The sequence below is a fragment of the Ammospiza caudacuta genome, chromosome 3, assembly GCF_027887145.1.
Source record: "Ammospiza caudacuta isolate bAmmCau1 chromosome 3, bAmmCau1.pri, whole genome shotgun sequence".
NCBI classification, from domain to species: Eukaryota; Metazoa; Chordata; class Aves; order Passeriformes; family Passerellidae; genus Ammospiza; species Ammospiza caudacuta.
The window spans coordinates 96111663-96129730 of NC_080595.1; the positions used below are offsets into that span (position 1 = coordinate 96111663).

Genomic DNA, 18068 nt, shown 5'->3' on the forward strand with positions numbered 1-18068 from the left:
GGCCTCTGGCTATGTTTATACAATGTAACTCTCCACTGGAAAAAAAAATAAGCAGCTTTTCTATTTAATGACCAATTTATTCTAAAAGCAATGTATGAAGTCTCCAGAGAGACTTCAGCAACATTCTGGACACCAACCAACATCTCTGTAATACTACTACTGAGTATTACTATATTGTAGTTCTTCCTACTATAATATTAGATTATATTTAGACCTTAACCTCTATAGAAGTGCTTTAAAATGAACTATCAGTTTTTATCAAAATAACAACTTACAGGCAAAGACTGCCACCTAGTGATCTTAATTATCTACAGAGAAAAAGAAAGTAAACAAATGAAACAAAAGTCAGCTCCTCTTCCAGGATAGAAGGAAAAAAACCCCATTTGTTCCTTTATATGTTATATCAACATAGAGAAACAACATCACATTATGTTACTTGCATCACCTACTATAATTTGACAGTAAATTCAGGAGGGGGATGGGGAAAGAGTCAGTAAGTGTAGGTTATCTGCCTCATAAGATTCATCAGGTTGGTTGGTCGTCACTTCCATCTGCAATTCCTCCTTATTTTACAGGGAGTCTAGCCTTTTCATAATACAAGCATTCCATCTAGAACTTATTTAATCTCTGAGATTGCACTGATAGGCAGACACACCCCTCAAAACACTGTATTCTTTCAATTTTTGCACTTTCAGTCTTTTCTGTTTCTCCTCAGCATTCTAACTATATTTTCAGTACATGCTCCAGTTCATCTTTGCCATTCCCTCTTCAGCCACTGTCTGTTTTCTACGGAATTTTACTGTCAGTGAACAAAGAAGCCGAGTTATCTGTGTCCTCTTATCTGCCTTACAAAACTGAATTCCCATTCTGTAAGTGAGTCCTAAAATCAGGACCTTATTTTCAGACTCTCTTCCTGTTCAAACTTGTATTTCCTCTTATTCACTCTGAAGAGGTTAGTACCCTTTTTGAGCAAATGGCAATACTAGTTTAATTAGTCCTTGTTCAATGTTCATGTAAGTACAATTGTAAGTTGTATAACTTACAATTATAAGATATATAAGTACAATATATAAGTACAATTCCCATGTTCCCTCTCACATTTTAAAGAAGTTCTTTCCAAATATTCCTGAAGTCACATAATAGCTTCCTCAAAAATCTCATTAAAAATCATTGATATTATACCCATGAAATAAACCTGACCCTAGCTAGACTGCTGATGTGCTGTGACTGTTGCTTATCTTGCTGATTAGCACAGTGTAAACAGTCCTTTGCACACCCTCAACAGACCCCCTGTGCTCAGTCAGGGCTGTCACAGTCTTTGAACAGCACTGGCACATTGGAATACACTACCAATAAAATATTACTACAAAGATTAAATAATATCTTTTCTTCATGCCAATATTTTATGTCTGTCTTACATCAAAAAACCAATCAAATGACCCCTCACAGCACTACCCTAACAATATAAAGTTTGTCCCCTCTGTCTTTTAAACTGGAGATGTTCACTAAAACCCAAGAAGGTTGCTTATGCAACCATCTGCTTCTTTTACTTACTTCCCAAATAACATCTGTTGCCTGTGTTTCCAGCAACTGGTTGCTGCCTCAGAGGCCTGATTTTCATATGGAGTCTAGTACCCACAGTCAATATATCACACCAGTTACAGAACTATACCTCAGTCTCAACAAGCAGCACTGAAGATCAAAGCTAACAGAAGTTCTATCACTAATGTGTAAACTAGAGAGCAAGAGAACATCTACATAATAACTGAAGCAGAGAAGCAAGGCAACAAAATATGGTTGTGCTTCTGAAACTTCTTAGAAGTATAGTCTTCATCCTCTCTCTTTTTGGTTTACTCAAAAAAATGTGGATGTTTGTTCTCCGACATGGCTGTAACGCATCTTAATTATCGTTAAATAGATTTAATCACTTGCTGCCAAAGGTCCAAGTCATCTCTGTGCCCTGAAGAAAGTAAGCTGCTGAAACTAAATATGTTATAACCTCTTATTCTCTGTAACAGCCCAGTGGGGGAGTAGCAATTGCCAAATTAAAAGCTGTATCATGTTACTGTCTCCACAACCAGTTTCCAAGACCTGTAAAATGCTATACACTAATTAGCCTGCATACATGAAACATTGATTTTACGGTTTTTTAGCATTCCAGTAACAACACTTCTCACAGCAAAATGGGTAAAAAAAAGAGCAGTGATGTTAATATGAAACTGATGTCAGATTTATAAATTACATCAACTTACCATACTTGTCTCGCAAGCCAACCGTACATCTGAAGACTCCACCAAAGGCCACGTCTTCACCAAATATAACTGAAAATAATAAAAGCAGGGGAGGCTAACATTACTCAAACACATCTTACTTTCAAAGGCTTTTATATGAGACACTAACAAAAGTAACTCCTAACACTTCATTTCACTTCAAGATTTATCTAGACCTAAGAATTTCTCATGCACAGCCTGACTATAACAAATGAAGAACAAAGGTTAATGAGGAATCAGAACACAGCTGTCTTAAAACAGAATTCATGACAATTATTCTGTTAGGCTTATTAGCTATCTACTTTTTTGAAATATCCTATAGTAACACAGTGTCTAAAACTGTGTCTAAAAATGAGTAAAATTCCAGAAAGCAATTACACTCAGTCACAAATGAGTCATTGAAATTAAGCCTTCTGCTTCAACTGGTAACCATTTTCATTCTTCATCCACAGACTTCAATAAATACAATGTTTTGAAAACCATCAAATTGAAGTTTTTTTCAAAATATCAATCCAATATGAAATGTCAAGCCTTCTCCAAACATACTTGCCAGACCCTGAAGAGTGACTTCAAAGGAACTCCTCTACAGAAAACATGACTACTTAATAACTAGGACAGTTCTCAGTATTTAACACTACGATTCTTGTAGTTAATAAAGTTTTATTACTTAAAGCATTTGCCTTTAAAACTTGGCTTCATATCAACTAATCTATTTGTGGGGTTTTTTCCTTGAATTTAGGGGATGGTTATGTCTAATTTTCTTAAAACAGTTTTGTTATGTGCTTCACAGAAACAACTATTGCCCAATTAAAATTTTTAAGCATGTAAGATGTGCAGCAATATCACCAATAGCTGTTTGCATGAACCAGGGTCAGTTCTGATTATTCCACAATTCTTCAATATTCTCCATATTCTAAAGGACACAAAATAATAAGTTAACCTTCTTGCCTTTCAAATACTGTTCTTAATTAAATAAAATAAATTTCGCATTGGAATCACTAAAATGGATTAGCATACTTGTGCTAATCACATCAGTGACACCACTTAAAGAAAAATGAATTCTATAAAGCCGTAAAACGAACACACTCATCGTGTGTATGATTGCACTATGTCCCTAAATCACTTCTCTAATTTTTAACAATAATTTGGGTGGGGTTTCATGTACTTAAAATCTTTGCAAGTTACTCATATGGCTGACTTTTGAGCCAGCTGGCATCTACAAAATAAATTCCCATTTAATGCTGGTATTCACAAACTCAAATGGATTTACTCATTCAGTTCAGCCACTGAAATGTATTTTCTTGGAGACATTTTAATTCTGATCAACACAAATATGAGGATTTCCACACTTAAACAACAGTTGCTCAATTCCCATACAACTAAAAACATATGAAGGACATGTTTTCCATTGTGAAAAGTCCAAATTAGTTCAGTAAGTGTGGTGATTCTGAGAACTCACATCTGGACTGGAGAACACCAACAAGGTCTTGCAAAGGGCTTTACAAAGACTAAGGCCTGCAAAGCTGAGGAGCAAGACTGGAACCTTAGAGCAACTGGTTCTCTAAAGGCTCAAGATTATATATGAGTCTAGTCTCCTGATGGACTAACACTACTTGCTTTTATAAGGCTGATTCTACAGAAATGGCAATAAAATCTGTTCTTGGCCCTAATTTACCCTCAGTTGTCTAAATTTAACCTAACTGAGGAGCATATAGAACAGCTGAGATTGAGAGGGAACATATACAGGCATAGTACTGCACACAACACACACAAGAATTTGTTCCAACAGATTAGACAATTGGTCAAAATTTCGACTGAGCAGTGATTCAAGCAGTGACAAAAAGGGCTACTAACAAACTAAAAAGCAAACCCAAAATTACACAAGATGATGCAGCCTTAGCAGCTGTGTGTTCATGGCATGAAGCATCTCTTTCAGATATCTGGCCATCATCATGCCTTTGTTGGGACAACAGAAGCAAAAGACCTCCTGTTATATATAAGAATTAAAAGTGGAGTAAATAGTTTTGTGCAATAGTTTACAATAAGGCTTTTAAATCCTGCTATAATGAAGTAGCATCTTCCAAGTCATGGGTTATCCAGACCACAAAAGCCTAGGAAATCTTACACTGCTTATGGACAACAATGAACAGAAAACAGTAAAGCTATAAATTCATTTTGGAGGGCAGGGAAGAAAGCAGAATGTACAGAGTGAGGAATATATGGGCTCATAAAAAATACCAGTTTTAGGGAACAGAAAGTTTAAGAAATGTAAAGTAATGTTTACATTTTTAAAACTCTGACTAGTGGGACTCAAGATGCCCTCAAGGACAGTTCTCATCAGTAATACTTTAAACATGGTAAATAATGTATCTTCTGTCCTCACTTTCAAGTGAAATACACAGAGCTAATACAGAAGATACAATTGCATTTTAGACCATATAATCCGTTAGTTATCTGTTAATGCGACATATTTTTAAGATTTGAGATCGAAGTGTAGTAATAACTTATTTAAAAACTTCACAGGCCATAAGAAATACATTAAATATTATACATAGATAGGCAAACCAAAACACAATTTATATAAAGCAAAATACACTAACAAGTATAAGGTACCTGCAGTTGGATCTTTGGCTAAAACATTGTCCAAGGCACTTGTTATGGATTGGAAGAGATTCATCTTCTGAGTTTGCCCTGTGTGAAAGTGATCATTCCGAAATTTAATTTGGTTCAAAACATGAAGTACATTAGAAAACACTGGTGCAAACATGTCCAAAAACTTAACCATCAAAAACAAGATCTCTGCTAGGAATACTCAAGATTCATTTGTTGAATAAAATTAAATTATGGGATAGATGGGATTGAGCATGGTATACTTGGCCTTCCCAAGGACTATAATTCCACTTCCAATTCCTTTTTCAAAAAACTATGCTCTTGCCTGGAGCAAATGTAGCTTTGCAAAGCTCAAGCACTGGGAAGAATGCCTTCCTTTTCAAAGGAAGAAACCAACATATTATTGTTTTGAGAACTGGGATAATCCCCTTACTAAAATTTACTGAAGCTTACTTTATCATTCTTTAATCACATTTCTTGAAGCTCCAGTCTTTCCCATTTACAGACATCTATTACTATCAGAAATTTTCTAGACCACTGGCCTGCTCTCTGCACTGCAGTTAGTAAGTGTCTGAAGCTTCAAATCCATACTTCAAAGAAAGAAACTTGGTACTGAAGTAAAGCAAGCTGTTTAATTCAAACAAAGGCTACCAGAATGCCCTTCTTCATTCCAGCACTTTTGGGAAAAAAAAGAAGACCTGAAAGCAAAGATGGACCAAAACAGTAGCCTAGTCCTCACTACTGTGACCAATTCACCAACTCTCCAAGCAAATAAAATAATTCTTAAAAGAAACCAAGTAAGTAAGAAATTGCTTGGCTGACATTTGATAGATCTTTAACTGGCAAAACTTCTGAAGTCACGACTAGAAGCCACAGTCCAGGAGAATTCTACCTACCAACACACAGAGTGTGTAAAATTAAAGAGATAAATAAGATTATTAGATGAAGATCCCACACAAACTAACGGGAGTTAGAATTCAGAAAGGTGAACTACATTCTTTTCCCAGTAATTATAGTACCTCTCAACAACCATTCACCTTCCCTTTCTTCTAAGTCTTTAAATAATGTTAGTATTTTTTGTTAGACTCATGTCACACCACACCTGAGGAGCTGCATAGTTGCATTCCTACACATTCCTATGCTTGGTAACTTCACTTATACTTTAGGTGGCCCTTTAAGGAGAGGAAAATGTGGAAAAGAAAATGTTATGGGAACTGTTCAAGTTATACAAAAGCCCTAACAAAATTCACAAATTCAAGAGAAGAAAAGCTCAGGAATAGCAGATGCTTCTCTTTCCCTAGTTGTCCACATTAGTACTTAGGTTATCTTATCTTTCCTACAAGATACCATCCTTCCAGTATTTGATATAAATAAATGGCTATTACTTAAGCAACTTTCAGAAACTCCTCACCATGACAGTTCTAACCTGTTTCTCTTGCTTACAACACAGGCCTTTGTATAAGGCCCACAGAGGAAAGGGGGAACAAACTGTGCCTTTTAGATTTGAGCTGTGAAGTTGGAAAAGCAATAGCTCAACAATATCAGGACCAGCATTGCCATAATTTTATCTCACTTCCACTGCTTTTCACAGAATTTCAAAGTGTATTTTGACTCACAGGGAATTAGATTTCTACTAATTAATGGCAGTAACTGGCATGCCACTCCAGAGCTTCTTTGCATGGTCTCAAGCAGGGACCTGCCATACACGAGCTTCCCCACGTGGCACCCGGTCGCCTGTACATCTTTGTCACTAAGGGAAACTCTGTTTCTGCTGGTCCTAATCAAGAAGCAACACCAAGGCATCCAACCAAGTAACAAGTTTTCTGGAGGACAGTGAGGTTCACGTGATAGAAACAGCTGTTCTGCAGCTGGCAGGCTTCTTCCAGGAAAACTCAGCACTAGCCATTTCCAGGGATGCATCTCAGAAATAAAAGTCAAACGCCATGCGCTGCTCATTCCCAAGTTATCTGTGTTTACTCTCAACCATGTGACCACGAGGATGACCTCGAACCTTTCGGCGGACAGCAGTCTTTATTCACCATAGGTTTATTATCACACTCATGACCTAAGCACGCAATACAAAAACCAGGACAGTTGTCAATTCACTAAGTTACTGCTAGAAGCTTTTGGTCTAGGACAGGGGCCGAGGACGGCCTGGCAGGTCTGAGCCCACGATGGGCCCATCTAGCGCAGCTGTGGCTCCGACAGCCCGAGCCATTTCGCCACCCCACTGTCGAGGGGGCCTGCCGGCCCCGCCAGCGGCCTACGGGCCCTTCCCACCCCGAGCCCGGGATTTCTGGCTCAACCCGCGGCTGGAAGGGCCGAGGACACAGCGGGGTCACGCGGCCGTGCGGATGCGCCCACCGGCCCCGGCCCGACTGGCAGCGCCCCACGGGGCCCTGGGCGGGTTCTGCCTCCCTCCCTCCCGTCCCGGACGGGGTTGTTGGCGGCCTCCGCCAAGAAGGCGGCGGTGACAGGACGGACCCGGCGGCAGAGCGAGGTTGAGGCCGGCCTGCGAGGTGGACCCCGGCCAGCCGCGCTCTCACCGTACTCGCTGGGCGCCGGGTCCGGCTGGAAAGAGAAGTGCGCGGCGGTCCGGCGGGGAGCGCCCGGCAGCGGGGCCAGGCGGCCCCAGAGCCCGGCGGGGAGCGCCGCACGCAGCGCCCGCCCCGCCGCCGCCATCGCCGCGATGCCGGGCCCTCCGCCGGCTGCGCGTTCTAAAGAGGCGGGGTCCTGGGCCGCCCTCCCATTGGCCAGCGCCGCGGGGGCACGCACCAATCAGCGGCGGCTCCGCGGTGGGTGGAGGGAGGGTAGGGTTTGCTGCGGTTTGCTGCGTGAGCGCGGGGGGGGTGGCCTGGGGGGGCCGGGGGCGCGGGCACGGGCACGGGCACGAGCACGGGCACGAGCACGAGCACGAGCACGCGCGCGGCGCGCGGCTGCCGTGAGCGCGCCGTGAGGGCGGGAGCGCGCTGCTCCTGCGCCCTCACAGTTACCGGGACAGCTACAAGGCACGGCCACAGCCATGGGTACAGGCACAGCCATGGACTCAATCATAGGCACGGCCACGGGAGGCCTCGCCTCGTTGCTGTCACAGTCACAGCTGAAACCAAAGGCTTCACCTCTCCCCTTAAACTCTTTTCTTTTCTTCCACTGCAGGGCTTGTCGTGTCGCCACCCCAGAATCCATGAATCGTAGACTGGTTTGGGTTGGGAAGGACCTTAGAGATGATCTGATTCTAGCAGACCTGCCAGTGCCTGGGACGCCTTTCCCTAGGCAAGGTTGCTCAGAGCCCGTCCGACCTGGCATTGAACACTTCCAGGTATGGGGCACCCACAGCTTCTCTGAACAACCTCTTCCAATGCTTCACCATTCTTGCAGTAGAGAATTATTTACCTAATATCCATTCTAAACCTATATTCTTCTAGTTTGAATCCATTCCCCTTTGTCCTGTCACTACATGTCCTTGTAAAACTCTCCATCTTTCTTCTAGGCTCCTTTCACAAATATCTGAAATCCTCAAATCCTGAAATCCCCAGCAGCTGCCATAGAAGGTAAAAAAGAATTCATAGACCTGCAGATATTACCTGTTCTACTCTGTCTCTCAGAATCCCTCTCAACTGCCCATCCAGCCTGGCTCTCAGTCTGTCTTATTTTAAATTCATTTTTTCCAATGTCCTTTCTTCCAAACTCTCTTGCTCAGACCTTTGTTACATTATTTTATTGAAATTATGATCTTTCATATGCACATATTTTCTTTGTCAGGTTTTATAAAAACATTCTTTCTAATGTTCTCCTCATCAGAGTGTGACAATGTCACATTCCTTCCATCATCCAGGTGAATCTACTTGGTCTGCTTGGTCTGCTTTTGCAGCCTCCATTTCTTCCTCTATACACCCATCCTTGCTGCCTTTCAGTTGTCTCCAGATCAATCTTTTTTGACTTTCCCTTTCGCCAGTGCTTCACATCTTGTCCCTGTGCATGCCTCTTCATCAAGCCCTTTCATGCAGCCTCCAATGCATGTGACAAGCTTTGAGTTGTTCTTCCCTGTCTGTTTTGATGTTATCTGTAAGACCAACCATACTGGCTAGCATCTTTACTTTGCTCCAAGAACTCTAACTCAATACTGTGCCTCAAAGAAAAAGGCTAGAAATTAGAATTATATATAAATGGCATCACCTCTTTCAAATGAGATGGCTCATATGTAACCCTGTGTGAACAGGGCCTGGTTTAAATATTGGAATGTTAGATTATATGTCTAACATAAAATATATATAACTGTTATGATTAGATTTCTTTTTCTGAGTTCCTAGCCATTACTGAATATACCTGTAATGATCACAGTTCCATTTCATTGAAGACTATTGTTTCATTATGTATTTTGTGAAAAAATATTTTTTCACTTAGAATTTCTTAATCATTAAGATTTGTGCAAAATAAAAGGCTTAATCCTCCTGCTTACTGGGGGGACCATCCACTTGCTCTTTAACATGCCCTTTATCCTTAGAGACTGCTGAAAAAGCACTCAAATTTTGAGTGATGTTTGATCATGGGATCAAACAAGTTTGAGCATATCCCAGTATATTCCAGGGAAACAAGGCACTAGTTAAGTTTCTAAAGGGAGTGATAATTTTAAAAAACAATAGAAAAGCCATCTTTGCAATGAACAAGGAGTATAAATGTCAAATGTTGAGGTTGCTTCCAACTTCAACTGAAGGCAACATTTGATGTTTGAAAAAGTTTAGAACCTGGAAAACATCATAACCATCAAGTGATATATAATCATGTAATATGTATTGCTAATAGTGGAAGATGTTAAAAATATCCAAGTTTACGATTCAAATGTTTGTGTTTCTTTCAGAAAGCAAATGTATCTGAGTAGGAGGAATTTAGCTATATTTCACATCATGGAGGCAAAATCTGCAAAACTTAAAAATGGAGAGCAGTAGTATAGAAAGGAATTGCTTTACAGGTGAGTCTGTCATCTATTACTAATGTGTCAGTTACTGTGAATTGCTAAACTCATACTATAAACTGTCAGATATATCCTGCTTATGTACAGTTAGTAGATACCATGCTGTGACTCTTGCCTCCTTTACCTGGTAATATATGGAACTTGAAAAGGAAAAGAATGGTCATGTGGCCCAGTATCTTACAGAGGAATTTACAACATTTATGATGGAAGGGTGGAAAGAAGAAATATCTTCAGTAAAACATTCACCTGCTAGTCAGACCTAGGTAAAAGAGAAAAAAGTATCTGAAGGCATACTAACACCTAAATTGTTGATGCCTTTTGAGTACAAAAGATGGTTCGTCCACATGGCCTTGGATATTTGCACTGGTAATTTAAAAAAAAAGGGGGAGGGCAATCAAAGAGGTTTATCCAAATGTACATTGGCTGAACAGTATTTTAGTGGAGTTTACTCCCAGCATTTATGTCTTTCCAGCTCTGACAGGGTAATAATTATATCCATGTTGTTGCTGGTGTATATTGTGATATTCCAGCAACTTCAATTACATTTTGAAGACATTTTTCTCTTTTGGAAGTTGTTCAGTCACTTAGGGCCACTTCTGTTAAATCTGTACAGCAGACATTAAGGGCTGAAATCAACTGCATTCCCCATCTGTGTGTATTAGTCATTTTGCACATCCTTAGTATTCTTGACAACCATTAAAAAACTCTGGCAAGGATTACTATTATTTGTGATTTAAGCAATTAATGAGGATATGGTGGTGATTGCAGACCCTACTGACTGATCCAGACCAGATTATGCCCATATTTAAGTCAGCATCAATGAGATGTAACTCCTTTGAAGTCTTTGTTGTTGCCTCTGATTGACATGGATCCAGCTGTGAGCAAACTGCAATATTGGATTTGGACATAAACATATGGCTCCAAGTCTACTATTCTTTTTCAAAATCTCTCAAAATTTTTACATAGCTTGCAACTGAACCTTAAACTTGTCACATTTCCTTGTAGGTGTTACTTTAAATTACATTTTTGTAGATGATGAGGCATGCAGGAGACTTCTGTTGCATTCCTTTGAGCATAGTTGGTTTTTTGTCACATCTCTCTGACATGGTTTAGTATCACTGTAAGTTTGCCTCCCTGCTCTGTGGTTCATGGAAGGAATTTTGTTGCATGTTTCCACCCCAACAGCTGATTAGCTGTTTCACCCCTCTTATAGGAGCTGCTAGTAAGCACTCTTGTCACGCTACTCCTAGGTCCTGGTGTTACAGCTGTTTTCATGCTTTGTTTGCATGTCTTCCTTCTGCTCTAATTATTGTCTGCTTTTTCCTTCTTTTTCTGTGCTGATACTTTGGAGCTGTTTTCTCCCATCCCTCCTCCCTCAGACAAATAGGAGTTTTTGTTGATTAGGGACAGTTATTTCTTTCTTTGATATGTGAAAAAGAGAAGTTGTACCGTTTGGCCTGACTGGTTTTACTGTCAGTCCTCTACAGATTAAATGTGGGAACAGAAAGGGTTGTCTTACCCCTAAGAATGAGTAAAACAAACTGAACAAGACCAGAGCAGTAATGGTTTTGATCAACAGGATTTAGAATAAAATGGTTTCATCTTAGGTAGTATAAATGCTAGAAACCCTTTTGCAGTTTAGCAGAGAAATTATTATTTTACACTTTAACAAAAAGCAGGTCAAAGCAATCTATCTGGAACCAGACAAGTTGTAGTCTGGCAGAGAGCAGGGGGGGGAAAAAAGGAAAAGAAGCTTTAATGGCATAGTTTTGCACTCATTTTCATCTAAGGTCAGAAATCATCTAGTTACTTCTGCCATATGACCCACCTCTGTGGTAAGACTCTGCTTCCCACTCAGTCTGGAATAGTAACTGTGGTTTTCATCACCAATTGCTTTTTAGGTTTTTAAGTACTGCACTCTTAAGTTGAAGACAGTCCTATTTTAAATTACATGAGTAATTCATAACATTAAGTGAATCAAGGCTAGAAACTGCAGTGTCTATCCATAGAGACATTATTCAGCTCTCTTTATACGACATTTCAGTGTTTCATAATTACAGGATGAGAATCCCACTCTGTTTAATTCAATCAGTTTTAATTGCCTTGAAACCACAGAGCATATTTAACTCTATTTTCTACTAACTTAATCTAGAAATATCTGTACAGGGAAATGATTTCTTATACTTGACAGTTCACAATTCTAATGCCAAAAAAAGTCATAATTAAATCAAATTTGTGCAAGGAATGGGGATCATATTTTTATCCTGGGGATAGTTAAATGTAGGAACAATTTGCCTGAGAACATGTTGGATTCTCATCACTTCCACTCTTCAAATTATAACTAGATTTCTTTGTAGAAGATGTACTGTAGCTCAAACAAAATTACTATCTTGATAGCAAAACTACTAGGTGAAGTCATACTGAAATCTTATTTATACCTTGCAGTTCTAAAATACCTGTTCTTCAGTAATAAAGTGAGAATTGCTATTTGACTGGTCAAGAAAGTATGCCAAAAATCGCAATCAGATTCAGAAACACGTGGAGTGATGGATTTTTCAAGTATATTGAATGTATTTGTGTGTATGTATATATATACACACATATAGCTGACATTATAAGCAGTGTTCAAAAAACAAATATACAGAGATGGTTTTAAGTAAAGGTCATGTGTTTTAAAGAAGTCACATTTGGATCACATTTGGATCCCATGAGTTCCCAAAAGGTTTCCACAGTGTTCTGTCTGCTGCTGGCTGGTGCTGCTTTAGAGATAACCATGTACCAAGCAACACATTCAAGAGGTTTAAATAAGTGCTTGAGGCTATGTTCACCTCGCCACAGGCTGGCCTTCAGCTGCTGATCAGAGTGGGAGCTGTGATCAGCTGATCAGAGATTTATTACAAAAGTAATAAATCTCTCCACCGAATGTTAATAGTAATTTCTGAATTACTAATTAAACATACCAAATGTGTACTCTACCAGCCAGTGAACAAGTCCTACTGCAGCCATGTAATTGTAAAATATGCCAAACTTCTACATGTGGAGACATCAATTTCTGTGCATCACCTGGCCATTTTTTGAACTAGCACCACTAGCCAGAAAAGCAGCATTTCATAAGTCAGTGCAGTATCCAGGCCCATGTTTCATAGCTGTCAAGCATGAGAGGATTGAAGAGAACTGTGTTCAGAGTATGAATAATCAAAGCTACCCAAAATTAGACCATACTTTAGGGATACCTGTGCCACTAATTTTATAAAAGCCAAACCCCATACTCAGCTGTCAGTTTGCCTAAATTTATTCCAAAGTGCAGGGGTTTTTTTCCTTCTTCATATCTCTTCCTTTTAGTTTGACCATCAGTGCAGTTACAGAGTATTCTAGGTGTTTTTTTCTAGGCTAGGTTTCAGGTATTGGTTCACATTCAGACTCTAAAGCTGCTTTCAGTGTGACACTGCTTTCTGCACCCCTGCAGTCACCCACTTGCAGCTGTCTTTATTTAAAGTACCTGGTTGTGGTATTTATTATTACTTCTCTTTTCCTTTACCCAATCAATTTTCATCATCCCAGCAAAAAATGTCTAGGTGCATCTTTTCATTTTAATATAGAGTGTATCTTTCTGTATTCTCTTTTGATTGAAGATTTTCATCACCACAGAGTACCTGAAAATTCTTTGGGTCACCATCAAGAGGAGTGCTTAACACTCATGCAAGTTGTATGGGTCTAGGAAATCTAGGATGGGTTCAGCATTTCTATGTCCCATTCAAAAAGGACAACTAGGTTGTGGCAATGTTCTACATTAAAGCTTTCTTTTATATAAAAGATTTGATTTGTACAGAAAAGATAGTCTCAAATACATATATGACAAGCTTCTGCCTAAGTTTAATTTAGATGAACAGGATATCTTTAATCAGGTTTTCAGTGACACCCTTAGGCAGCACAGGGATTTAATGTAAAATACAGCTTCACTAAAACACAGGATTTAGACTAATTTAGGCAGCCTGGATCTCACTGAAAGCCAGAAATAATAATTCACATTTTTATCCCTAACTTTCGTCTTTCTCTATATTTAAATAAATATATCAGCATCTATTAGAAAAAGCATAAATTGAGAATTTTCTTACTGGTTTGTAATTTTTAATGAATACCATTAGGTGGCAGGAAACAGTAAAGATTTACTTGATGAAATACATATGTTGAAATACAGATCTATCAGATTGTTCTCTCCACCCTTTTTGAATCAGATTTCCTACTGTGAACTGTCAAGAGCTTTGTTTAGCTAATTATTAAATGACTTACCAACAGGGCTCACTGCTTTCATCAAAACTGCTTCAGATTTCATTTTTGTGCAATCCTTTTGTGAAATAAGGGGGAAAAAACAAACAGAAAAAAAACAACAAGGCAAACTCATTCCACTGGGAGTTCCTTAAAAATTAAACGTCAGCACTGTTGTGTATCTGCTTCTAATCTCTTCTTCTGGTCAGGCTAAGTCTTCTGCTGGAAGAAACCCCTAGGCCAGTCTAATTCAGTAAGCATTGGTGGAAGGCAAGAATGTTTATTATTGTTTGAGAGCCTTGGTTGTAAGGCCTATGCTTCTGTCTGGGTCTGGCTATCAATAGGGATCTTTTACACTGCATAGGCACAAAAGGATTGAACTGAGAAGGCTTAGACACCCAGGCTGACAGACAGATGGTTGCAAGTAAAAGACAGGGAATTTATACTACTAGCAACTTTTATGTCTCTAAGTCTAGTTGGCTGCTGATTTTAGAGTTGCAATGGATGTCACTGGTGAGAGGGTAGGTGGCAGGAATCACAGGGCAAGACTTGTCTGCTTGATAACTCACTCAATGATTGATGTATGGGAAGTTAATTGCACTACTAGTGACTCTGTAGGAGATAAGGAAATCTATGCTCAGCATTTCCCAGAGATGTTGAATTAGATCCCTTGCAAGAGTATCCCCTAAAAGATTTATTCTTGTTCGCTCAAACTCATCTAGTGATGCTGGTAGGAACTGTGCCACAGATATTGTCACTCATGCTTAACTGGAAAGACCCAAAGCATATTTTTCCATATGTTTATGTAATAATTTAGTGCCAAATAAATAACAATTCCAGAAAATACTAAACAGCTGCAGTTTGCCATTCCCATTTGATGAGCGAACACCTGAAAGGAAGAGAAGCACAAGAGAGATATTTTGTTGATTTATTATTGATTAGTCTGATATGAAGAGAAATTCAGCTCAATGCAGTTTTAACATGGCAGTGACAGTCAAGAGACAGAAATCCATTATTCACAGAAAAATGTGTGGTAGCAGCTCAGAGAACTCTTAACAGTGTGTCTCTTTTGTGTCAGGCAATTGCCTCTGGAAGCAAGGAGTCCTTTTATGTCCCGTCTCGGCTGTTCAAATGGCCTGGTAAGGCTCTGGATGGCCTTGGGGCAGCCCGCGCTCCAAAGGACGAAAGGAGTCTTCAGGTTTTTCAGTTCTTCAGTGTTGTTTATTAATTCTTATCTACAATATTTTCTCCCGGCCCGACAGAGGTCCGCACAGCAAGTCAGCCATGGGCACACTGACCTCCCTCAGGGCGGCTGCTTATTTTTATACCAAAAACTACATGTAAGATATTTACCTTTTCCTCCCAATACCTTTCACTCTTATTGATAAGTGCAAATTCAGTAAGAACCAATCTCAAAGTGCCACCATCACCATCAAAGATGGATGACAAGAAGAAGAAGGACACGCCCTAATCCCTCCATCTTGTCTCCTAGAACCCCCCTGTACCAAGATTCTAAAACCTGTGTTTTCACTCTATAATTAATCTATCCCTTCACCACTTATCCCCGTGTGATCCTCTCATCCTCATACAGGTGCGGCATCCCGTGCAGGATCAAAGTCTAGCCACCAAGCACTTCTGGCAACGTTCCAGGACTTCCGAGCACCCCAAGGCTTGTCTCTGCAATTCTGGACATCGGGAATGATGTGCGGAATTCCCACACTTTTAGTCCTTTTTTCCTCCTGTTCAGCCCCAGCATTGCCTGAGAACACTGATAGTAACTACACAAGCTATAACCTCACTATTTGTGAAGTCCACATGTCTTCTTGAGTTAGAATTCAATATTTTTAATCTCAGTCTCTGAGTTTAAGTAGTTGTATTGTATCCACACAGTTCAGACATAGGCAATCTTGTGGGAAACTATCTCAAACAGGAATCTTCAATAGTTAAAAATGCCAAACCCAATAATAACAATGGTACCACAAGATGACTTAAGCAACAGGATTGCAGAAAATCAGATTCCTTCCAAATATAAATACTCAATGCCTGTGCACATCACGGTCCCATGGCCACCACAGCTGTCAGCATAAAAGGTGGGTCATCTTCAACATCAATTTCTTTCCCTCACAAATAATAGTTACAGATTTCAGAAAGCTGCCAAGCAGGATTGAATCTAATTCAGCATGCTATCAGCATGTTGAATCATGCTGTCGATGCTGACAGCAGTATTGGTACTCCCAATGGATCAGTCTAGCAGTCAATCTATCGATCACCCGGCCCTGTTTCTACCTTCTAACTGTGTAGATCACAAACCTCCCAGGAAAGATGCAGCATAGCCCTGGAGGGCATGGGAGAGGAGCTGCAGTGTGTTAGGAGATTGAGCTTGGACCCAGTGTGAAATCAAACAAGCAATATTTTTTCTGGTGCATTGTGAGTTGTTCAAGAATCAAAAATTTTTGTCTTTGAGAGACTAATGTCCCTCTAGTCACTAAGTCACTAAGCAAGTGTGTTTCTCAGAGGGAATTGTGTTCAGTGGGGCTGCTCAAGCTCTCCAAAGGACAGGCTGCTGGGAACAGGTGTGTGCCAGGCAGTGCAATATGCAATGCAAGCTGTGTGCACATTGCAATTTGCCCCTGGAGTCTGCAGCACACTGCGAGATCTGGGGTGGATTGGGCATGAACTGATCTGTGTATGCACATCCTGATGCTGCTGCTGGGCTTTCACTAGCACAGAGCTTAACAGGACATGGGTTAATCCTGGGCTTTGGTCTGGGGCAGTGGTGGTTTGCTTATCTTTGTGGGAAAGGGAGGAACAATTATAACCATCAAGCTGATCACTTATTGTGCTTTATGTTTTTAAAACCACAGAGAAGTAGTATGAAGTATTTGCATCTCCACAAAGGAAAGGTCTTTCCAGTCTGCATAATTCAAATGTGGGTTACCATATGCCTGAAGCTAGGAAACATTATTTATATATATTTATATGTTATCAGCCTGTTTTCCTTATGTTGTTCTTTACAGTTTTATCAGAAATGTTAAGAGTTGCTTACTCAGCTGAGTCAAAATACTGAATATTTCTTTTTGTACCTTTGGTCCTTTCATTGTTGTGCAATCAGATGTGAAAGTCTGCTCAAGAAGAGGATAAATATGTTCTGAGATATTGCCACATTTTGAGAATGTAAGGATCTAAACAAGCAGTCTCCCTGGACTCTACTTAGAATTTACAGTTGTTTGCAAGAGTGGGCACAACCACCTTTTTGATTTCCTCTTATCTGTGTCCAAGAGGACAAAGTTCAGCCCCCTTTGCAGGACTTTGCATCTTCCATTTACTTTCTGAGGTGGATATAATAAAAAACAGGACTTGAAAAATCATCTGCCTCAACCCCCTTACCCTCACTTCAAAAAAATCCCAAACTATTGATGTTCTGTATCATCTCCTTTTTATAGAAAGCACCAAACAGTTTGGTTTTGTTTTTCTTAAGCTGCCCATTTAATAAACTGAAGATTTGTACTTTCCTGTGCTTTCTTTTGAAGAGACCTCAGTAAACTAAAGCATATTTCAAAATGCAAGACCATTGATCATACCTAACTCAGATTAACAAATGAAAACAGTTTCCTTTGAAAGAGGGATCTCAGGCAGCACGGTAGAAGCAAGTTAGCTAGAGAAGTCAAAATATTCTAGAGGTCAGCAGAACAAAGTGTATTTCCTAGGCATATGATGGCTGTGTGAACACTTAAGCTATCTAACAACATTCTCTGTATTCCTGATAGGCTTCCCACATCATCCAGAAAGGAGATTAGTGGAAAGAAAGAAGCATGCTTTCCTAGGACACTTTCCTTAGCATGGCGTAAAGGTGATAGCAAGAAGTAGGATGGGGTAGAAAACAGGAGTGGATTTGCTCAGGTCTGGAGATACTGGAATGATTTACATTGCAGTAGAAGAATGCCTAGGGT

At 39.9% G+C, this 18068-nt stretch overlaps 1 protein-coding gene and 1 long non-coding RNA gene across 2 annotated transcripts in view; one reads left to right on the forward strand and one right to left on the reverse strand.

Annotated features, from left to right (window-relative positions):
• Positions 1-7580, reverse strand: part of BCKDHB (branched chain keto acid dehydrogenase E1 subunit beta) — a 109626-nt gene extending 102046 nt beyond the window's left edge. The window contains exons 1-3 of the mRNA XM_058801113.1: positions 7427-7580; positions 4884-4961; positions 2253-2321 (exon numbers count right to left, since the gene is read on the reverse strand). Of these exons, the coding sequence (XP_058657096.1) occupies positions 2253-2321; positions 4884-4961; positions 7427-7562 (283 nt within the window). The 5' untranslated portion in view covers positions 7563-7580. The remainder of the gene's footprint in view (positions 1-2252; positions 2322-4883; positions 4962-7426) is intronic.
• A 483-nt stretch (positions 7581-8063) lies between these two features.
• Positions 8064-17608, forward strand: LOC131556202 (uncharacterized). Its single transcript, XR_009274582.1, has 4 exons — positions 8064-8199; positions 8371-8431; positions 9739-9849; positions 15710-17608. It is a non-coding gene; the product is annotated as an uncharacterized LOC131556202 (long non-coding RNA).
• The last annotated feature ends 460 nt before the right edge of the window (positions 17609-18068 follow it).